This window comes from Pocillopora verrucosa, chromosome 4, assembly GCF_036669915.1.
Source record: "Pocillopora verrucosa isolate sample1 chromosome 4, ASM3666991v2, whole genome shotgun sequence".
Lineage (NCBI taxonomy): Eukaryota > Metazoa > Cnidaria > Anthozoa > Scleractinia > Pocilloporidae > Pocillopora > Pocillopora verrucosa.
This window is the reverse complement of record NC_089315.1, coordinates 20,506,604-20,526,085: the sequence shown is the minus strand read 5'-3', so window position 1 is coordinate 20,526,085 and position 19,482 is coordinate 20,506,604. Positions and strand designations below refer to the sequence as shown.

The 19,482-nt window shown below is 38.8% G+C and overlaps 2 protein-coding genes across 3 annotated transcripts; one reads left to right on the top strand and one right to left on the bottom strand.

Moving 5' to 3' along the window:
• Positions 1–367: 367 nt before the first annotated feature.
• Positions 368–3,945, top strand: LOC131773134 (paired box protein Pax-3). Its single transcript, XM_059089111.2, has 4 exons — positions 368–481; positions 777–1,331; positions 2,001–2,221; positions 2,843–3,945. Exons 1-4 carry the CDS (start codon positions 451–453, stop codon positions 2,969–2,971), a joined length of 936 nt encoding a protein of 311 aa, XP_058945094.2. The 5' UTR covers positions 368–450; the 3' UTR covers positions 2,972–3,945.
• Positions 3,946–12,179: 8,234 nt separating this feature from the next.
• Positions 12,180–16,335, bottom strand: LOC131773172 (paired box protein Pax-3-B-like). 2 transcript variants are annotated; one of them, XM_059089162.2, is made up of 4 exons: positions 16,129–16,335; positions 15,047–15,661; positions 14,306–14,514; positions 12,180–13,419 (listed from the first exon to the last, which is right to left on the bottom strand). In XM_059089162.2, the coding sequence occupies exons 1-4, from the start codon at positions 16,148–16,150 to the stop codon at positions 13,240–13,242; spliced, it is 1,026 nt and encodes a 341-aa protein (XP_058945145.1). In that variant the 5' UTR covers positions 16,151–16,335; the 3' UTR covers positions 12,180–13,239. The 2 variants fall into 2 exon arrangements, with proteins under 2 accessions (XP_058945145.1, XP_058945147.1); XM_059089164.2 differs by having other exon boundaries at positions 13,318–13,419; positions 14,272–14,514.
• Between the last annotated feature and the right edge of the window lie 3,147 nt (positions 16,336–19,482).

Below are 19,482 nucleotides of genomic sequence, written 5' to 3'. Positions count from 1 at the left end.
CTATTTGTAACAAATATAGTTGAGTGTCAGGAAATGGCGCCTCACAAATATCACGGTAAATTAAAATTACTTGTCGCCATCTGAAGATTGTTCTTTTTGAAGTCGATGAACCCTGCACGAAACTCAGTAGACATGAGACGTGAGAAACCGAATCGTGATCTATGCTTTCGTGATGCGAAATTACGCTACGAGGCTTAGTCGCCCGAAGAAAACAATCATTTTAATCAAACTTCCTGAATTACTAATTGTTGTAAGCTACTGTTTGTTTAATACTTCTAAATGCTATATTAGACCACAACGCTTGACTAAACCCTTTAACTGAATAGTTGCTATTGACGCCTATCTGCGTCATCGAGCTAAGAATATGAGCCTTTAAAAGGAGCTAAGCATTATACGTACGGTTAATCCTATGTCCCACATCACTGTCGCATACTTTAGCTCCGAAGACTCATGAGAAGTATGGAAGCTTTCACATTTACAGGTAACCTTTTAGTGCACTGTTTATTCTTCCTTAAACCGCAAAGTACAATCAAACTTAAGCGATATGTCCTTGCTCCACAAATAATTCGTTCTGCCTTCGTTCTTCGTATAAATTAACTCTGTAATCACTTTTGGAACTTCTTTAGGGCCTCTTGTACACCAACTAAACACGAAAAGAGCATATTCTCGGAGAGTAAAACTGGGCGAATCAAGGGGAAAATAGTGGGTTAAATTTCAACCTGGTACAGCAATTTTGCGAGATTCTTACTCGTATGGCTCATTGCCTTCCAATTTAGGTCAAGGGAAAGTAAATCAGCTCGGAGGGGTTTTCATAAATGGCAGACCACTTCCAAAGCTTCTCCGATGGAAGATCATTGAACTGGCGCAAATGGGTGTAAGGCCTTGTGACATTAGTCGTCAACTGCGAGTATCTCATGGTTGTGTTAGCAAAATTTTGTGCCGATACCAGGAGACGGGTACCGTTGATCCTGGAATAGTCGCTTTGAATAAAGCTCGAGATGTAACTCCGGAAATCGAACAGAAAATTGACCATTACCGAAATGAGAATGGAGGAATCTTTTCATGGGAGATTCGGGATCGTCTCCTTAAAGAAAATGTATGCAGTAAAAGTACCCTGCCTTCACTTAACGCCATAAGTCAAATATTAAAGTCCAGGATTGTGCAAGAAACTGGGGAAAGAAAGAATACCGTAATATGGCGAAATAAGTCAAGTGGAAAGAGCTGTGAAGATTCTGATGACAAAGAGTTTTTTCTAACTTCAACTATTGTGAAAAAGGAGGATGATCCACCGAGTCCAACGGCTAAGGACGACACAGAGTCCTACCCACCAGGTAAAGAGCCTCGTTGACTTTGTCGCTGTTTTGGTTTTTTCATAAATGATTACGTCGCCCAATGTAGTCACGGGTTTGACGCGGCGAAAGTACTTGTAATGCGTATCTATTTATCGAGATTGCTATCAAGTCTAAACGATAGAAAAACTATTTTTAGCGATAGGAAATGACTTTCAGCGCTTGGAGGTTTATTAATATATCGATTTGCTTGCTATGATGAAGACCTATATTTAAAAAAAAGTTCTGCTGATGTTAATTTGCTAATGATTTGATTCAAATCCAATTGAACAAAATTGCAACGATTCAGAATGATGAATGGAAGTGAAAGTCTTTTTGCGTCCGAAATGATTTTACAATACTGCACTGGGTGAAACTACGTCTTTGAAATAGAAGCAGTCGAACAAAGAGAGGAGAGTTGACGTTAATTGACGTCATCTCTTTTCGTAAGTTGTCACGCTACACTTTCGCTAACTGCTTTTTTACTACTCTCATGATTTTTTAAGTTGTGGAGATTATCACAAAAAAACCATGGGTAAACAATTTAAAAAGAACTAAGTTCCCCTTTAATCTTGCGTCATGGTAAACTCTGGTAAACTCTAAATCAGTTGAGAGTGACGAATAAGATTTTCAGCCAATTTTTCCGCATTGATGAAAAAACTTGTCTTGCAGACGTAGAATTTAAAACTCTGAGCACCTTTTCACCAAGTTACACCTACAGCAGTTTGGAAAACGATTTCTTCATCGCTCGAAAACAACGTCGCAGCCGCACCAAATTTACACAAGACCAAGTAGGGGTCCTTGAAAAGGCCTTTCAGAAAACACAATACCCGGATGTGTTCACACGAGAGGAGTTAGCTCAGAGACTGTCTCTAACAGAAGCTCGTGTGCAGGTTGGAAAACCATCTCTTTATATTGAAATATATAAAACTTTTCACATGCCGAAAAACATACCTTTCTTTAGGTTTAGCTGATTGTCAATCATATCGATTAAAAAGCTGTTCCTGAATACGTTATTTAAAGTACTTAAAAGGTATCTTAAAGTCGCTATTCTTTTCCAAACTTGTTCTCTCGAATCTATCGAAAAGCTGAATAAGGGGATCGTTGTCACTGATGAAGTTTGTTGAGGAATAGAATAACAGAATAATACAATCTCAAAAAATCCTTGAAGCTAAACCCAAGCTGACATCCATAGGCATACTGATAAAGTGTCATCATTGTCTCCTAAGTTTGGACTTTTTGAAAAGTCAAACCTGGTCTGACTTTGTTATTTTGACTGGATTTGAGGGGTAGCCTTTTATGAGAAAAAAAAGATGAAGGACCACAAAATAATCAACAATAAGACGCAAACCAGACTCGACAACCTGCCACTGATCATGTTTCTCCCGTAAGACATGACACTCGTATATTAGCCATTGGTAAATCAGCGCCAATTTCTTTGGATGTAGTTTTTGATTTATTATGCATAATCTATAGTTTTGTTATTTAAAGCACAACTCTCCTTGTCTCGTAAGGTCTGGTTCTCCAATCGACGAGCTCGCCTGAGGAAAAGAGATGCTAAACAAGAAAAAAAGAAGATTCCGCTGCGTGTGCATGCCAACAACCGATGCCGTCCATGGGGTACATACCATACGTGGTTGTGAATGATGCCATTTACTCTTTTCCTATCTATTGAGCGTGCAGGACAGGAATGTTGAAAGAAAATGAGCTTCACCATGAGCTTTTCCAACAACTTCTCTTCTTCTTGATGTGCGGGAAAGGGATATAACATAATTAGAGGCTCCATTTAAAGGATTTCATCCTACTAGGCATTCGACCACTAAAACTCAAATCTCTTTGTATTTTCTGTTTTTTTTTCTCTTCAATTTCTCATTATTCCACTCCACCCCCTTTGAAAATGCTTTGGAAAGAACTTTTTTCTTTAATGGGCAGTCCATATCAATTGGTATGATTAGCGTGCAAAAATAGATCCAAAGAAGTCATAGAAAGAATTGTTAATTAAAAAAAAGAGTACTGTGTGGTAGGTATACGCTGTATGTATATTTTAATTTATTCAAATACAAGTTATATTGAAAATATAGCACCGTGATCAGTCGTTATTCAGTAAGAAAAGTGCTTTCGTTTCCAACTTTTTCATGTTGTCAAGAGTAAATAACAAACTGCCAAAAAATTTGGGCTTACTTTATTCTCATTTTAAAAAAATGTATCATCTGATTTTAAGTTCCGAAATCTTTTTCGTCTAATTCATGTCAGCCAGTAAGAAGCTTAAGATAGAAACATTTGTGATAGCCCTAATTAAAAAAAAAGTTTTCTGTTTTAAAGATTAAACGTACTGCATATGTACTTTGTCGACAACAGCATATCCATAACGGCATCAACAGAATAACACTCTCGGATGATGCTAAGAAACTATGAACGAGAAACCAAGATGTGTTTTACGCTTTTGTATCTTTGTATCCACAAAGTGAATATGCAGCAAGGGAAAATAAGGCAGTATCTTAAATTCACAAAAATTCCCTAAAAAACCGGTTATAAGCTCACTTGTATTTGTTTTGAATTTCCTTTCCTATTTGTAGACCCGTAAATGAAAACGATATAAAGGTGATATGCCCTACAAACAACCTTGATTAAATTTTGAACTTTTCTTTTTTTGTGATATAGCATTTACATAAGAAAAATGAAGCAATTTTCATGCGTTCTTGGTCTTGATTCACTCCACCCTGTCATTGGTCTTAAATACTTGCTGCACCATCTCAATCAATAAAATGCAAAACTTAAACCAATCGCAGTTGTGTCACCTGCGTTTGATCGCCTGTTTTTATTTTCGAGTTCTCTTGAGCAAATGGTGATGATAACTTTCGTTCGGGTTGGCCGGTTTAATAACTATGGTTTTAACTTAAATGAGTAAACTCTGATTTTTTTATATGAGGCGGTTCCTAACACTGCTGACTCCAAAATGTAGAAGAGGTCGTGATTTCGAGTGCAAGTTTGAATAAATAAGCACAAGTAATTTTGAAAGGCCTACAAAACTGCACGAGCCCGCCGTTTTTTGCTGCCGCAAAAGAGCTAAAAGACCGACTAAACAGTTTGATACCTTCTTTTGCTCTCAATTACTTCTCACCTGCATTTTGACACTGGAAACTACATTTCTCATCGCTAATCAGAAGTAGAAAATTTTCCTATGTAAATTATTTAAACACAAGCTACTGAAGTCTTGAAAATCTATGGTGAGTACTTTTTAGATTCATCCACGAGAATCAGAGTGAATAAAAATCGTATTGATTGAAAAACTTGGCAGACAGGGGGTAGGGACGAAATTTCGCCGTGGAAGAAGAAATCATGTAGTTCGTCGATCAACAACGCGAAGGACGAAATTTCGTTTGTGATGAATGGACTCAACGTAAGAAATGTCACGTGACACACTTTGCTCCAAAAACTGCGCACTTTGGAAAATGGCCGAGGGAAGGTTATCATCTGTTTGCTAAAATGAATAATTTATTTTGGAACAAAAAGAAAAAAACAAAACAAAACAAGAACTTGATCAAACTTATTCATAGTCTCCGTCCACACTTTAGAAGGCAGTGAATAAGAGCCGACTTAGCTCTGATATTCAGGGGCCAGCTTCGAACAAGACTTGAAGAAAAGAGCTATACCGTATTTTAAACGACTTGATCTTTATAAAAACCAGATACGTTCTTCGAGAAAGGAAAAGAAACAAACTCAAAGCGTCGATAGCTCTGACCACAAGTTTCCCAATCGCGGTATCTGAGGTTTTCCCTCTCTTTTCTTTTAATTTTTTTCAATTCTTACAATAAAACGTATTTATGAACACCTTACGGCATCTTCAACCTTTCTGTTTGCTTAACGTTGGTGATGTTTTCTGAACACTGAAGTGAAGATTTGTGCAACGGATCATCAAGTACGAAGCGAGCAGCCAATGGAAAGTTCAAAGTAATCCAAATGAAACCTGCTTATGTGCACTTCAATGCTTCTGCTTTTTTTCCACAGGATTCCCAACGTTCGTGTGAAAATTTAAATTCAGCCTTGTTTACGAGAAAGGCAATAAGTTCTCCGAAAACGAATCACTCACTCGGCACTACTGCAAATGACAGCGAAATTTTAAATTCTATTTTACAAAAGTGGCTCATTAAAACTTCTTTTACGCAGAAAGGATCGAACCGAAAAACACTTTTTCACCATACACCGAGTTGTAGGCAAGCGACCAACCCTTCTGCTTCACGATTTCACAAAAATTCACAAAAATTCTTTCATCGCGGCAGCATTGCTTTGCGAAATTGCATTGCAGCGAAATTTTAAATTCTATTTTACAAAAGTGGCTCATTAAAACTTCTTTTACGCAGAAAGGATCGTACCGAAAAACACTTTTTCACCTGACACCGAGTTGTAGGCAAGCGACCAACCCTTCTGCTTCACGATTTCACATAAATTCACAAAAATTCTTTCATCGCGACAGCATTGCTTAAGTTGTTAGACTTGTACCTCGTTTAGCTTTATTTATGAAATTAAGACTGAAGAATTTACGAAACCACGATTTGATCACGCTTTTGATTATTTAAGACTTCTTGAGAGAATGTGTTGCACACTTCATTATGTTTTAAGGTCATAGCAACCAGACTTGAGAAAATGCAAACCAGGATCGCAAACCACGCTTTCGTCTCCCTAGCTCCCACGCACATATAAACTTTCAAAATGGTCGTCGATCAATTAAAATTCAAAACTTGTCTTGGTTCTAACTTGTTTGCAATGTTCGATAGCAACTAATTTACTCAATCTGGGGGCGAACTCGACTTGGTGGGGTCGAACTCGAAAAGTGTGGGGGCGAACACGGTATAAGATAGGGGCGAACTCGAAGGGGCGAACTCGATAGGGGGCGAAAGCGGCGGATACCACCTTGTTATACCCTCTCACCGACGCAGCTCTGCGCCTCTGCGCATATCCCTTAAGGGATATGAGGCACAGAAAAAAATGTAAGGGTCTCTCTGTTACACTCTAAGTTTTACGGATGAGGAATAATGGAATTTTTGACGTTTGAGTGGCAAAGAATAAGCCGGAAATTGCGACACGAGAGCAACAGGGTCTGGGCCTTAGCCCTTTCATGAAGGTACATCGCCGTAGGTATAGAGATGTGAGTTTGCACGTGGGTAATCATTCTAGGCCGACACCAATTTGTCGCATTTTGTTGTTTATTTGTATATATAGCTTACTAGGTTTGCTTTATGTGCTGGGACCCTGTTCTTACCCAGATTTCCTGTCTGTTTTTCCTCCAGGGGTCTTTTCTCCGGCCGCCGTTTTAGCCACAATGTTTGTCATTGTTAATTAAGGATAGCTGGAACTTTAACCATGCTCCCTCAGTAGGCTAAGCTAAGATTGTGGCTCAAGTCCTAATACGAAGAATCGGTTATATACTAGATTTTTGGAGCCAAAAGATTTGATTTCTTATGTGATAGTTGTTTTCCGCGTACTACATTGTAAAGCGCATAGAGCCTTCGTATATGCGCTATATAAATGAGTTGTATTATTATTATTATTATTATTATTATTATTATTACTTTTAGTGGCCCCACTACTCGTCTCTAGTAAAGCCATGAAGCTCTACAGTATATTTACGTGTGCCAGCTAAAGGTACATCTGCTAAACATTCCATAGAATTTCATTGTTTTAAAAAGGTGAACAGTCTAATCGTGATCATACTGTTTCCTTCTCAAAAAACTTTGAGGGCAGTCAAGCATGGCTATCACGTATGCCTTGGTTATATGTTAACAGATATTTTAACCGCTTCTATCTTTTCGACGATCGTTTATCTATGCACACTGCTCTCCAATGATCGTTTCACTTAAGAATGAACCAACTCCATACAGCGAGATTCACCCTCAACCTTCAAGTCAGATCGATTCCTACAGAATTTGTGTCACAAACGCCACTAATCCAGGAACACTCTCCGCTGGAGTAATGGGCAAGATGCCCAATACAACAAGGAAGTCTTGGAGAGGCCAAAAAAATCAAACAAATAGGCAGCCCGGCGAAGGGCTCCCCTTAAGCCTAATCTATTCAGTTGACGATCCTGAAATATAACAATACAAAGCTCGCTCGTGTGTGAATGCTTTGACCATCTTGCTTCGTTAAGACGTACTAAGGTCACGCGTCCACCAGCCCCTTGGTTGAAAGAATTCTATACTCAGCAGCTCCAAGAGGAATGCGAGACCTTGTGTAATAAGACAGTAAAAAAAGTGACGCAGTTTGGAGCTCCTTACGAGATTTGCGAAATCAGCTCAAATCTATGATCAAGGAGGCAAAGCGGGCCTTTTATAGTAAAGTCCTTTCGTCATTCAGCGAACTCTTCACCAAAACCCGCAACCACTGGGGTCAGACGCTGGTAAACTGAACGCACACTATGTGTCTACGCAGGGCGTGTGGCCGGCGCCACCACTGCGTCTCTGGATAATCTCTTTTAATTTGATCGAGTCCATAGCAGACAACAAGCGTGGCGCTTTTACTTTGAACCCTGTCTTCCGTCATGAAGTCTTCCTTGAACCGAAGAAACGACGATCTGTCTGTTCTTGCACCCCAGATGGTATTCCCGTAGAGTTCATTAAGATAGAAGCATTTTCAACGACTGCATTTTCAGAGGGTTTACCCATATGCTGGAAAGTAGCCTGCATAAGGGCCCTACTGAAATTCTCTCAAAAAGTGAAAGGTGATATCGACCTTCGACCAATCTCGATCTTGCCCGTTCTCTCCATGATATACAACCGGCTTGTGTTGTTTCAGATGGAAAATTCATGTTTAGTGGTCCTACCCCTTTATCAAAGAACACTGTATCTGCTTATCGTAAATGTCAGAATACCGCCACTGCCTTGCTAGCTATGAAGGACGCCATTGGATATGCAATAAAGCGATGCGAAGGGACAATGATGGTTCAGGCTGAGTTCTCAAATGCCTATGATACGGTCGCATACGAAACTGTGTTAAATAAGTTATATCATCCGGTTGTTCAAAGTCCTTTCTGAGATGGGTCACAGACTACTTGGCAGGTCGAAAACAGTTTACGGAAATCGACGATAGAGCCTCCAAACTGAGGGTACCGCTATGCGGTGTGCTCGGCCCAGTGTTGTTTAATCTTTGTACCTTGGCTCTCTCAAATCTCACCAGTATGCAGACGATATCATATTCTACGCAGGGTAATGTAATAAGGATATAAATTGACCACCCTAAAGAATTGAAAGGCTGACGTTTCGAGCGTTAGCCCTTTGTCAGAGCGATGGACTAACGCTCGCTCTGACGATGGGCTAAGGCTCGAAACGTCATACTTTTAACTCTTTACGGTGGCCAATTTACGTTATCATCTCAGTTGATAACACTATATTACCCTGTTATACTCTCCCAGCGACGCAGTACCACAGTTTCTTTAGAAACTTACCCCCTTTATTCATATTCTACGCAAGCCAGAAAGTACCAAAGTCAAGGGCAGTGAATAACGCCTTCAGCTTGCCCCTCGATCAACTATCACCCTGGTCAAACGAATGTAATTTGGCACTGAACCATTTCAAACCAAGGTTATGCTTCTATCCACTCCACAGCTGGCGCGTGTGCATAAACTAGAGGATTTTCAAGGTAACTTGGTTGCTAGTGGTCAACTGCTGGAAAGGGTCTCTAATACTCGATTGCTGGGAACTGAGATCCACTAGGGCTTGAACTGGAACCATGACATCCATGTTAAAATATCGTGTATTTAGAAAGCTAAAGAACATAGCTCCTTTTCACGTCAGAAAACAACTCGCTGAGTCACTTATTCTATCCAAACTAGATTAAAATGATACAGTAACTTTCCCATTCGCAATTATCAAATTGAGCGCTCACAACGCTTCCAGTTTACTGCCGCTGGGTTTATCATTGAAAGATAAATGGATTTATGTGACTTCCTAAAATTAGGGTGGCTCCTCATCCTTGAGGGTAAAGGAGTTTCATATGGCCAAAGTCGCCAAAGTTGTCATGTATGATGTACTCAAAAATCGAGTGAGACTTGCTTTTCTATATAAATAGTTGTGAATATAGTTACGGTATATTTATGTTTCATTTTTTAGTTATTTCATTTTTACATAGTTTCTAGTAAGCTTGCGCACTTTTGAACCATTTCTTGATTCACTCAAGAAAGTCTTATATTCTTGCCCTGTTTTTTAGCTGAGGCTGGTTTATTTGAAGCACGGGTAGAGTTTTGGTTCACCTGACTATACATCTCTGCCCTTTCTGTTCTTTCCCTGATATGGGGCTCCTTAACAGTTGTGATCTACTCAAAGAGGGTTAGTTTCTGGTGCAGCGTAGGTGGGGGGTATTGCAAGAAAGTCTGGTTTCTTATACAAGGTTGATAAAGCGAGTTGGCTACTTGCGAGAGTTTCTGAAGCTGCATGGCTAAAGCTCGAAACGTCAGCTGTAGAAACTCTCTACGGCGGTCAAACCCAACCCTAACCATAAACCTATAAGAAAATTATTTTATGATCTGCCTAATTGTTTAGAGTATTATGTAACATAATGTTCATTCTCCTCTAGATGTGTTTCATCACAATCAAACTGTTTCTTTCTCATTGAACCCCTTGGTGATCCATAGAGCCTAGTTTAAACGGCGAACTTTCCCTACGGTTACATGTACTGAACCTTATCCTCAAAAAGGGTCAACTTACGAATCCTACAAATTTGACATAACTAACTCGGGTCGAGACAAAAGAAAAGTTTGAGTAATATACTTGGGAATTATGGCGGCTAACGGTTGACTTCGTCATTTTCTTGTTCGACCATAATGCATGAATCATGAAAAATTACTCCAACGCGAGTACAGAGAAAAAAAATAAACCAATTAAGATTGTTTACGCTCACGGCGGGTAGTTTTCGGAGGGGTGCCTGCTTAGTGACCAATTCGCTCACCTTATCAGTGAAAGAAGTTGTAAAAATTTATAGACTGACAACAAAATAAAACAATTGAGCGGGACGATTGTACATGAATTATAACCTTTACCTTTTTGGGGCATTCAGTTGGATATTACGAATACATTTACCAGCAACCTCTTTTTTCCAACATTTAAATATTTCAAATATTTACAAATATTTCAGCTTTTTCAAGCGCCGACCAGACGATTAGTTCCTATCGTATCCAGTGCGTGATTTATTACTATTTCAGGGGTTGAAATAGGTAAACGACTAAAATTTTCTTTATCATTTCGACGCTGGAAATTTCATCCAAAAAGATCGACGCTCGATATATTCTTGACGATCTCATTCAGGCAACTGGCAAGTGGAATGTTCTTGATAATGGTTCGCAGTTCTGACGCGTTTCGATCACCTCTCAACAAAGGCAAACTTCAGGCTTTCTTTCAGCAGGGGAGCTTGTGAGTTTCTTCAAGCTCTAATGGCCTGTTTACATGGAGGTGGGGGACCCCAGGTAGGTGAGGTAACCCGCCTAGCCGTGGTCGAAAAATGAAACGCGTTTACATGCAATCTTACAACCCTGGGGTGCAGGGGTGAGGTTTCTTGAGGTTGTTATTGCGCTTGCAATTAAGAAGTTTGAGCAGAGGCGTCCCAAGCTCACATCTCGAAAAAAGACGAAAGATTAAATCTCGAACACATATGTATTTATTCATGAAAGCGTCACGCGTTGTGTTACGCGGTGTTTGGTTTCGCGAGGAACGATTGACTTAATACGGAATAATACGGAATAGTTTGGGAAACCAAATATGGTCGATTTACAACGCTAGATATTCCGAAATGTGAACATTTCACACTCCTTGTGTGTCCGTTGCGGTTTCTGGTGATTTCTGCCATGAGACGGCTAGGAAATGTGCAAAGTTTTAAAACATACATGTTTCACTTTTGGGCTTTTTGCTATGAACGCGACCCCGGCTAGGCGGGTTACCCCACCTTGACACGTTTACATGGCAAATTGTCACCCCGGCTGACAGGGTTACCCTACCTGGCAGACCGGGCAACCCGCCTAGGCGGGTCACCCCACCTATCATGTAAACGTGATAAAATAAAATAAGAAATTATATGGACAGGCGGGTTACCCCACCTTGGCGGGTTACCTCACCTACCTGGGGTCCCCCACCTCCATGTAAACAGGCCCTAAATATCCCAACTGGTTTTACAAGGTAATTTTACTGGATCATTATGCTCAAGGTTACAAAGTCTGACGTTCATACAGATGCAAAGGTTCCAATTAAGAAAAAACTAGGACGGTTGTCAAAGAAAGAAATGTCTCCCTTCTTTCCCTCATTCCAACTCATATACTGCACTCGTTTACATTCAACACTTTATCGAGAATCTGAGAAGTACGTTTGCGAATGAAAATCTGCACATTTTTAGTAATAGTTAGCGTATGAATAGTATCCTAAAGAAAGACGTAACCCGTTGCCACTATTTCGTAATACATAGTATCATGTCGAGTCGATTCTTCTCTTCCATAGCACGCATTATTGTTTGACAAACTAGAACGTTCACCAAAAGAAAACGGCGATGACGTAGATGTCATGAATGAGTGATTTCAGGCCAATATAGCAGCTAGAAATACAATCTTGTAAACAGGGAAATTCCTAGAGTCGAACACATGCCAACAATTTCTGAGTGGCAAAATCGAAGTCGAGCAGTGAGTGACATTCAAAAGGTTTACAGACTGAAGTCTAAGCATAAGACATTTCTTATCATTTGTAATACTTGTAAATAAAGTTTTAATTGACGAATAAAAGAAAATAAAATCATGCCACAATGTACTGAAATAAACCGCGGTTTGGCCATAAGGTTGGTAGCTAACGAAATGCAAAATGATAAATTTTCAATTCAAGTGTTTTCCGATGTTGTTTATGTTTCCTGTACACATTCAGTCTTAATGTCATGAAAGCAGATTACTTTCGTTCTAACTTTCGCTCTTGCTTTACCCTAGATTTCCCACGTTCAGTATTCAGTCGACGTCAGTTATCTTTTCAATGGAAACATATTGTTCTTCCTTTTACCACTGTGGTGAAATGGCGACTTAAGTCTTAAGCACTGATATCGTTGAAAGCTCACCGTTAATAGATACAAGAGATACGCGACGCTGAATTTTTAAGCCATTTTAATCAAAGCTTCTCATCAAGTTTTCATAGCTTACCTGAAAGTACAGTATTTACTCATTAGTGAGGGTTTTCCATACGTTAGTGAAATAGAATACTTTGGCCGACTCACTGAGTTTTGAATTAATTTTACTAGGTCATAGACTTCTGACCAAAACGCGTACGTGCTTGTGACTAATTATGGCTACTAATGAAAACGTTACACCCTGGTTATAATGAGCACTTTTTTAAATTTAGCAATAAAGTTTAATATAATACAATTTGGCTTGACAAATATCACTGTGGAGCCGGTTATTAATATAATAAATCATCATGGTTCAAAAATAAATCATGCAAATATTTGTGTCTAATGTTTGCTTGAAAACAAGCAATTGTATAGTGTAAATCAATTTGATTTTACAGGTCATGCGGTATCCTTAGCTTGGACTCAAGACGAATTCCTCTACGTCTAACATAATTACTGAAATATTATGTGCACATTTATTTTAATATTAAACTGAAATAAAGCCTTTCTATATGAGGAAAAAGAAAATAGCTTAAGTATTTGGCTTGATGCACCATCTGCATCGTTCCCCAAATCAGCATGTTTGCTGGAGTGCCATACCTGGTCAAATTTCAGTTTAAGGAAGTAAAACATAACCTTAAATTAGGAAATTCAGCCATGTTGCCTGTTTTACATTGTGGTCCTTAATAATTATTATTTTTATATAGCTAAAGCATCTCCATGACCTCTCAACTCTAACTGCAAAAACTTTTTATAATCCCTTTTGATAATGTATTTCATTTACTCACTGAAGTCAGTAGTGAGGTACAATATAGGAAGCTCCATTTGGAAAAAATATTCGAGTGTAAGTTGCTGTGGGCGTGCTTAGTGTCGGACAACTGTGAGTTCCCTTCGAAAACTCCTGGGTAGTTTGATTTGCGTCCGTATAATATTCCTCTTTCCTAAGGCGAGCTCTGCGGTTTGAAAACCATACCTGAAGGAGCACGGAAATAAAATATCTGATTAGAGAAATCTTTAATAGTGGTGTTTGACAAGTTCATCGTCTCTTGCGTGTTAGAATTCAGTTTTCGTAGGAACCTCTGTTATGTTATAACCTTGGTCTATGCTGTGTGACGCTATTGGCAAGATTTACGAAGGTCCACTGAAAAGGTTTTATTTAATATAATGCACTTTGTGTATCTCGATGTGACGATGTGACTGTTCCTTAACCTGTTAGTCTATTACTTTTAAGAGGAGTTCAACTATTATCATATATAAAACAAATAGATTGTGAGAAAATTTCCTGAATATGCATGCCATTAGACTTTTCTTATCAACCGAGCAGGAGTAAATTAAACTTTTTGAAATAATATGTTTACACTCTAAGTAGCGTCAAATTCATATGAGGTCTCTGCTCACACTTTTTCTGCTGTGGTATTCCACATGCTTATCTTCACGCCTTTTTGTGTCCTAGCAACCCCGCTGCACTGTTTTGGAATCGACGATATTTGTGAAATATTTATTCGTGATGTTGATAGAAAATAATACTCCATGATAATGTCACTTCAAGAAAATTTAAACGATGCTATTTTTGGACCGTGATGCCCTTGAATATATCAATTAATAATCTTTAACTTTTTAAGGGCAGCGTTTGATATCTCATGATGATATACATGTGACCCTTAAAAAGTCAAAACTGATATGTGAATATTCATTTTCCTTTGAGTTTTTTTTTTAGAATAGGAAGATATGAAACCAACTAAATAGATTGTTTGAAGAACCGTTGTCTATCTTAAAAGCCAGAAACAGAAAAAACAATTTCATACGATGTACTTACGGCACTCACCATCTATATTATCAAATAAAAGCACTCTTTATACCTGAACTCTTGCTTCAGACAAGTCTAATCTCTGCGCCAGTTCCTCTCTAGTGTACACGTCTGGATAATGAGTTTTGGTGAAAGCTCTTTCTAGCTCTTCCACCTGATTTGCGGAAAATTTTGTGCGACCCCGACGCGGTTTTCGGCTGAAAAACAGCTCCTGGCTGCATTTTCCTGAGACAAGTCCCTGTTTTCTTTTTAAGGTGCGTTCTAGAACAAATTGGAGGAGTATTTTCGGTAAATAATCACGTCGATATTGTCACTGTCGGTGTAATTATTTATGAAGGAGCCCGACGATCAGAGGTAAGGTCAGATATATTTTACCTCTTCCTCTCGTTTATGTCTTATAACAGGCCGACAAAGTTATTTTCGAGGGTTATTTTACATTTTACGCCCCCAATGCGAGGCACGTGCAATCCTTAATACGTATGCTCCAAATTTTCACTTCCTTTTTGGGCGTTATGTCCCTGAGGAGTATACAGGACTTAACTGCGGAGTAATACCGACATTTGATAATAATGATATGCAAGGCGTGATTATTGTTTCTTACTTACATAGTTCTTGCAACAAAAACTGGGAAATTGAACTTGTTTGAACTACTCACTTCTATTTGAAAATACAATATTCTATATCGCGTAAAGCAAAAGAGGCACTCGAATGAGAAGTGCAATGCTCTCAAAAGGATCCTCGATCCTGTTGAAAAAAAGAACAAAAAGCAAAATGGATAGGTAGGTTGATGTACCTGCTTTCCCATCCCGTCTTTCCACATCATTGCAGTCTTCTTGTATTTCATTTTCGCATGCTTTTATCTCCTCGCATTTTCCCGCCAAATTTAGAATGTTGGAGATAGAGAACGACGCTTCAAATTTCGGGTTTACGGTGATGTCTTGTTCCTGCTTAGCCGATTCCGAACCAAAGAAGCTGGGTTTAAAGTTCGACGAGAAACCGTTGGGAAATTCACGGTTAACTTTATCACTTTTGCTCTTTAACAGTCGGCTTATCGCTTCCATAGATGGTAAATTCGCTTTGATGCATATTCCTTCTAGGAGTAAGCGATCTCGCACTTCCCAAGAAAAAATATCAGGTTGCTCATCGACAAACGCCTCGATTCTTTTGGTTATTTCTGGAGTGATGTCACGGTTCTTGGAAGAAGGGATGGCTCCGGGCTCAATGGAACCAGTTTCGTAAAATTTGTTTAGGATCTTGCTGACACATCCATGGGAAATGCGTAGTTGTCGGCTGATATCACTTGCTCTGACACCTAAGCGTGCTAGTTGGATAATTCTGATGCGCAGTGCTTTAGGTAATGGTTTACCATTGACAAAGACGCCTCCAAGTTGATTTACTCGCTCTTGACCTACGAGAAGAACAGTTTTTTTTAAACTTAAACAGACCTGTAAACGGACCGAGCACTATGGTTTTATTTGGTTTCGTACTCAGTATATATTAATGTGGGGTTTATCAGTGCTCTCTATAATCATTTAGAGTCAGCCAAACTGTTTGTTTTAGCCAGCATAGGGAAGGTGAGCTTCGTTGAGATTTTCATTATTTACTAATTCTAATCTGTTAGTGTTTTTATTACTTAAGTCTCATAAAAATTAAAGGATTAATTGATAAACACTGGAAAACAGTGGCAACTGAAGAGTGACACAAGAATTGTGATACTTCAGTAAGGAAAATCACTTAAAAGTGCGCACAAAACTCCTTAGAGCTACTATTAATAATCAAAATCTTTCATGGAACACGTGAAAAATATCTAAAGTAAATTTCCTCAACATGGATTAGGCCTTTGTTGCAGTATAGTGCGGCAAATAGTAAATTTACCTGGAAATAGAAGCGAATCCATGGCTAATCAGTATTTGCCGCTTTGGTATGCACTGTTGTCCTTTCGGGGGAACTGGTAAAAACGTTCTCCACCTGTTTCAGCGTAAATGACCGTTCACCATCGAGTGAAGGAATTATGAGGAATGAAATCCTAACGTAAACAAAGGTGAAGCGTTTGAAATGCAATTATGTTCACCTCACTGCTGATTAGATCTTAACATTTGCTGAATTGCTATTGTCTACGGGGCACTGAAGCTCGACTCGCTTCTGCATAATCACATGTTTACTATTCATATGACGTGAATTACACGTCACTGACTAATTGATGAATCATGGTGCCAGCTGTTGTTTGCCTTATTTGTCGATGCCCAGAGTTTGTTTTGTTATTTGTTGTAGTAACAGACTAGACGTCTTTGTGTGGAGCGCATGGAGTACGCATTTTTCTTTCAGTATTGAAACATTCTATCGGAATTAACTAAATGAACCCTTTCAAAATGTGGGATTGTCATATTCACAGAAAGCTCCAATTCACTGGCAGTTAACACGGTCATGAGTCCATAAAATGAAAACTGGTCCATAGCTACAGTGTATAGCACTTGCAAAAATAAAGAGGAAGATGGCAAAGCAAACAATTCTACCACTACAACTGTTCCAATTAAACAGGCTCAAGTTCACAATAAATCGTTTTGAAATTTCTTGTATCTCAATCCACCCGTGTCATAACAGATAAATCCTTTCAGAAGCACTTTCAAGTTCATTACTGTAAAATTATACGTAACCTTAAGTCCTCGCTCTTTGTATATTTTTTTTGTTCCTAAAAGCCGTCATGCCGCTAAACGCAACTCAAAGGCCTCCACCAAATATTGCCTGAACTTACCGCATGAGCGGTAACACTAGCACAGTCACAAAAGAAAATACCACACACTCAAATGTGGAAGCCCAATGAGCATTGCTGTGTCGAAGAAATTAACTTTCACCATCAGTTAGTCTACTGCCATTCGTCCAGGCTTATTCCAGCAGAGTCTGAAACTTACAAACGCAATTCTCTCTCAGAGATGTATCGTAAGTGATACACGTGTGAAACGTCCAAAAGAATTACAATTGTGCGGAATTATAAATAAATAGCCAAAACCTGCTCGCATAATTCAATCCACCTTTGCTCTATGAAATGCCTACAAACCTCGTTAAAAAGTTTAGATTTAATTCAAAATTGTGGATGCATTCGAAGATTGTTTTGAAGGTAAATTTTCTTTGTTCACGCACTACAAGTGTAGATATTTATAACTGAGTCAAAATATCTGACAGAAATGATATGTAAGGTACTTACATTGCCGTTGCCTATTTCGAGAAGTATGCCAATATAAAAACCTTGTAGTCATTTTTATTTAATGACAACACTAACGATAATGCTGATAGCAGGTGACTCCATCGTGAGAAAACGATTATACCTTATTATTAAATTGTAAGAATGTCAGAGAAATTTGTATTACAAGCATTAGGGAACGAAATTTCTGAAATTAACATACCAACATAGCGAACAAAATACCACAAGAGAAGCAACTCTGAAAAACTGTTTGCCTCCTTGGTAAGCATAGGTTTCGCTTTGTGTTGCTTCATTGCCGCTAGGCGTAAAAGCATCCGCAACTAAATGGTAGGGGTGATGTCGAACAAACTCAGTGACTTAAACATGGCCTCTGTTTTGTAAGCGCCTACCAAATATTGTCTGATTTACCTCACGAGCGGTAACACTAGCACAGTCACAAAAGAAAAATACCACAAACTCAAATGTGAAAGCCCAATGAGCATTGCTGCGTCGAGCGAGAACAAGGAAATTAACTTGGATCATCAGTTGGGCAGCTCTCATTTCTGCAAAACTTATCCCGGCAATGTGTAGTTTTTCAATCTAAAAACTGAAGGTAAAATGTTTCGGTGAAATCCGACCAAATTGTGTCTCATGAAAACCTGCAAGTTTTGTAACATGACGATTACATATCAAATGCTGAAGGCGCTATGCTTTTTGAATGAGCGACATTCGAATCCACAGGAACATGAAGATAGTTCGAGGGGTGGACGTTGTAATTTCGGAGGCCTGCTTATCGCAATGACCAAAGACCCCCTGATGAGCCGTGGTGCAACTTGCGCCGACAGGACCATAGCGTGATCGCCAGTCCGCACTTTGACTCCACGGTTTGTATAATTTTTACAAGCTATGCCAATGAGGACATATTGTTCATCATTCCCGTTTTGATTTGACTTTTCATCATTCCTGTTATGTTCTGTTTGTTTTTTAACACGAAACTATCTATACTATACCAGGGTTAGCTGTGTTTGAGTTTTATTACAGCAACTGAAATGACAAGTCTCACGTGTAAAGCTTGAAAACCTTTAAAAACTCGGATAGTCCATTTCGCTTTCTCTTTGGTGTTTTTCGTCTCTGCTCACCTAATAATTTCGTAAATTTTTGCGCTATGCATGTTTGCAAACTTTATTTGATTCTCCTGTTGCTACTTACCAGCTCGGTGTTTTCATCGGTGTACATTGTTCCGAAATTTCCTTTTCTGTCACCATCAACTTGCGCTGTGACCTAAAGGCAGCTCAACAGCAATTGAAGCCATGAGTTCGTTTTCATATTCGTTTTACAGGTCAGGTAAGACTCGTGGGTCAAAAAAGAAAAAAAAAAAAAAAAAAGAGGAGAGAGAGAGGGAGAGAAAATTCCGGGTGACACTATATAACTCTGTGCATCTGCTCTATAATACAGCACGCTGTGTTCGCCCATCAGAAGGCTTGTTATACAGAAACTTTTCATAAAAACTAAAAAAATTCAAAACGGAAAGAAAAAACCATGACGATCACAAATATTTTATAAAGGGTGGGCTACCTTTTTAATTTCCCTTCTTTAGTTTTTTTTATTTCCGTCTTTTTTCCCTTTTTATATCACGTTGCTGCATAAGTGTGTATTTGTAATGATTAACCAACTTAGTTATTTCTTCTAAACTGTATTACAACCCAATATAAGTGTTTAATTCATGTCACCACTCACGGCCGAATATTTTGTTATACCTGAGTGTTCTTTTTTGTGCTCAATTACTGTTAAACTTGTGTTACCGTTTACATATGGTTTATTGTTCTTTATAGCTTTTATAGCTTTATAGCTCTTTAAGCTCAGTTATGCACACATTCTGGATTGGTTCTCACTTATGATCTATTGGAGGACAGACGTATAGATGGCGTCATCATTAAAACTTTTTTTCCGTATATTTTAATTCTTTATTATATAAAACAAACAGATTCCAAGTTGCCGTGCGTCTGTTCAGTAATAGATCACAGATGACGTCAAAATGTGGTAAGAACATC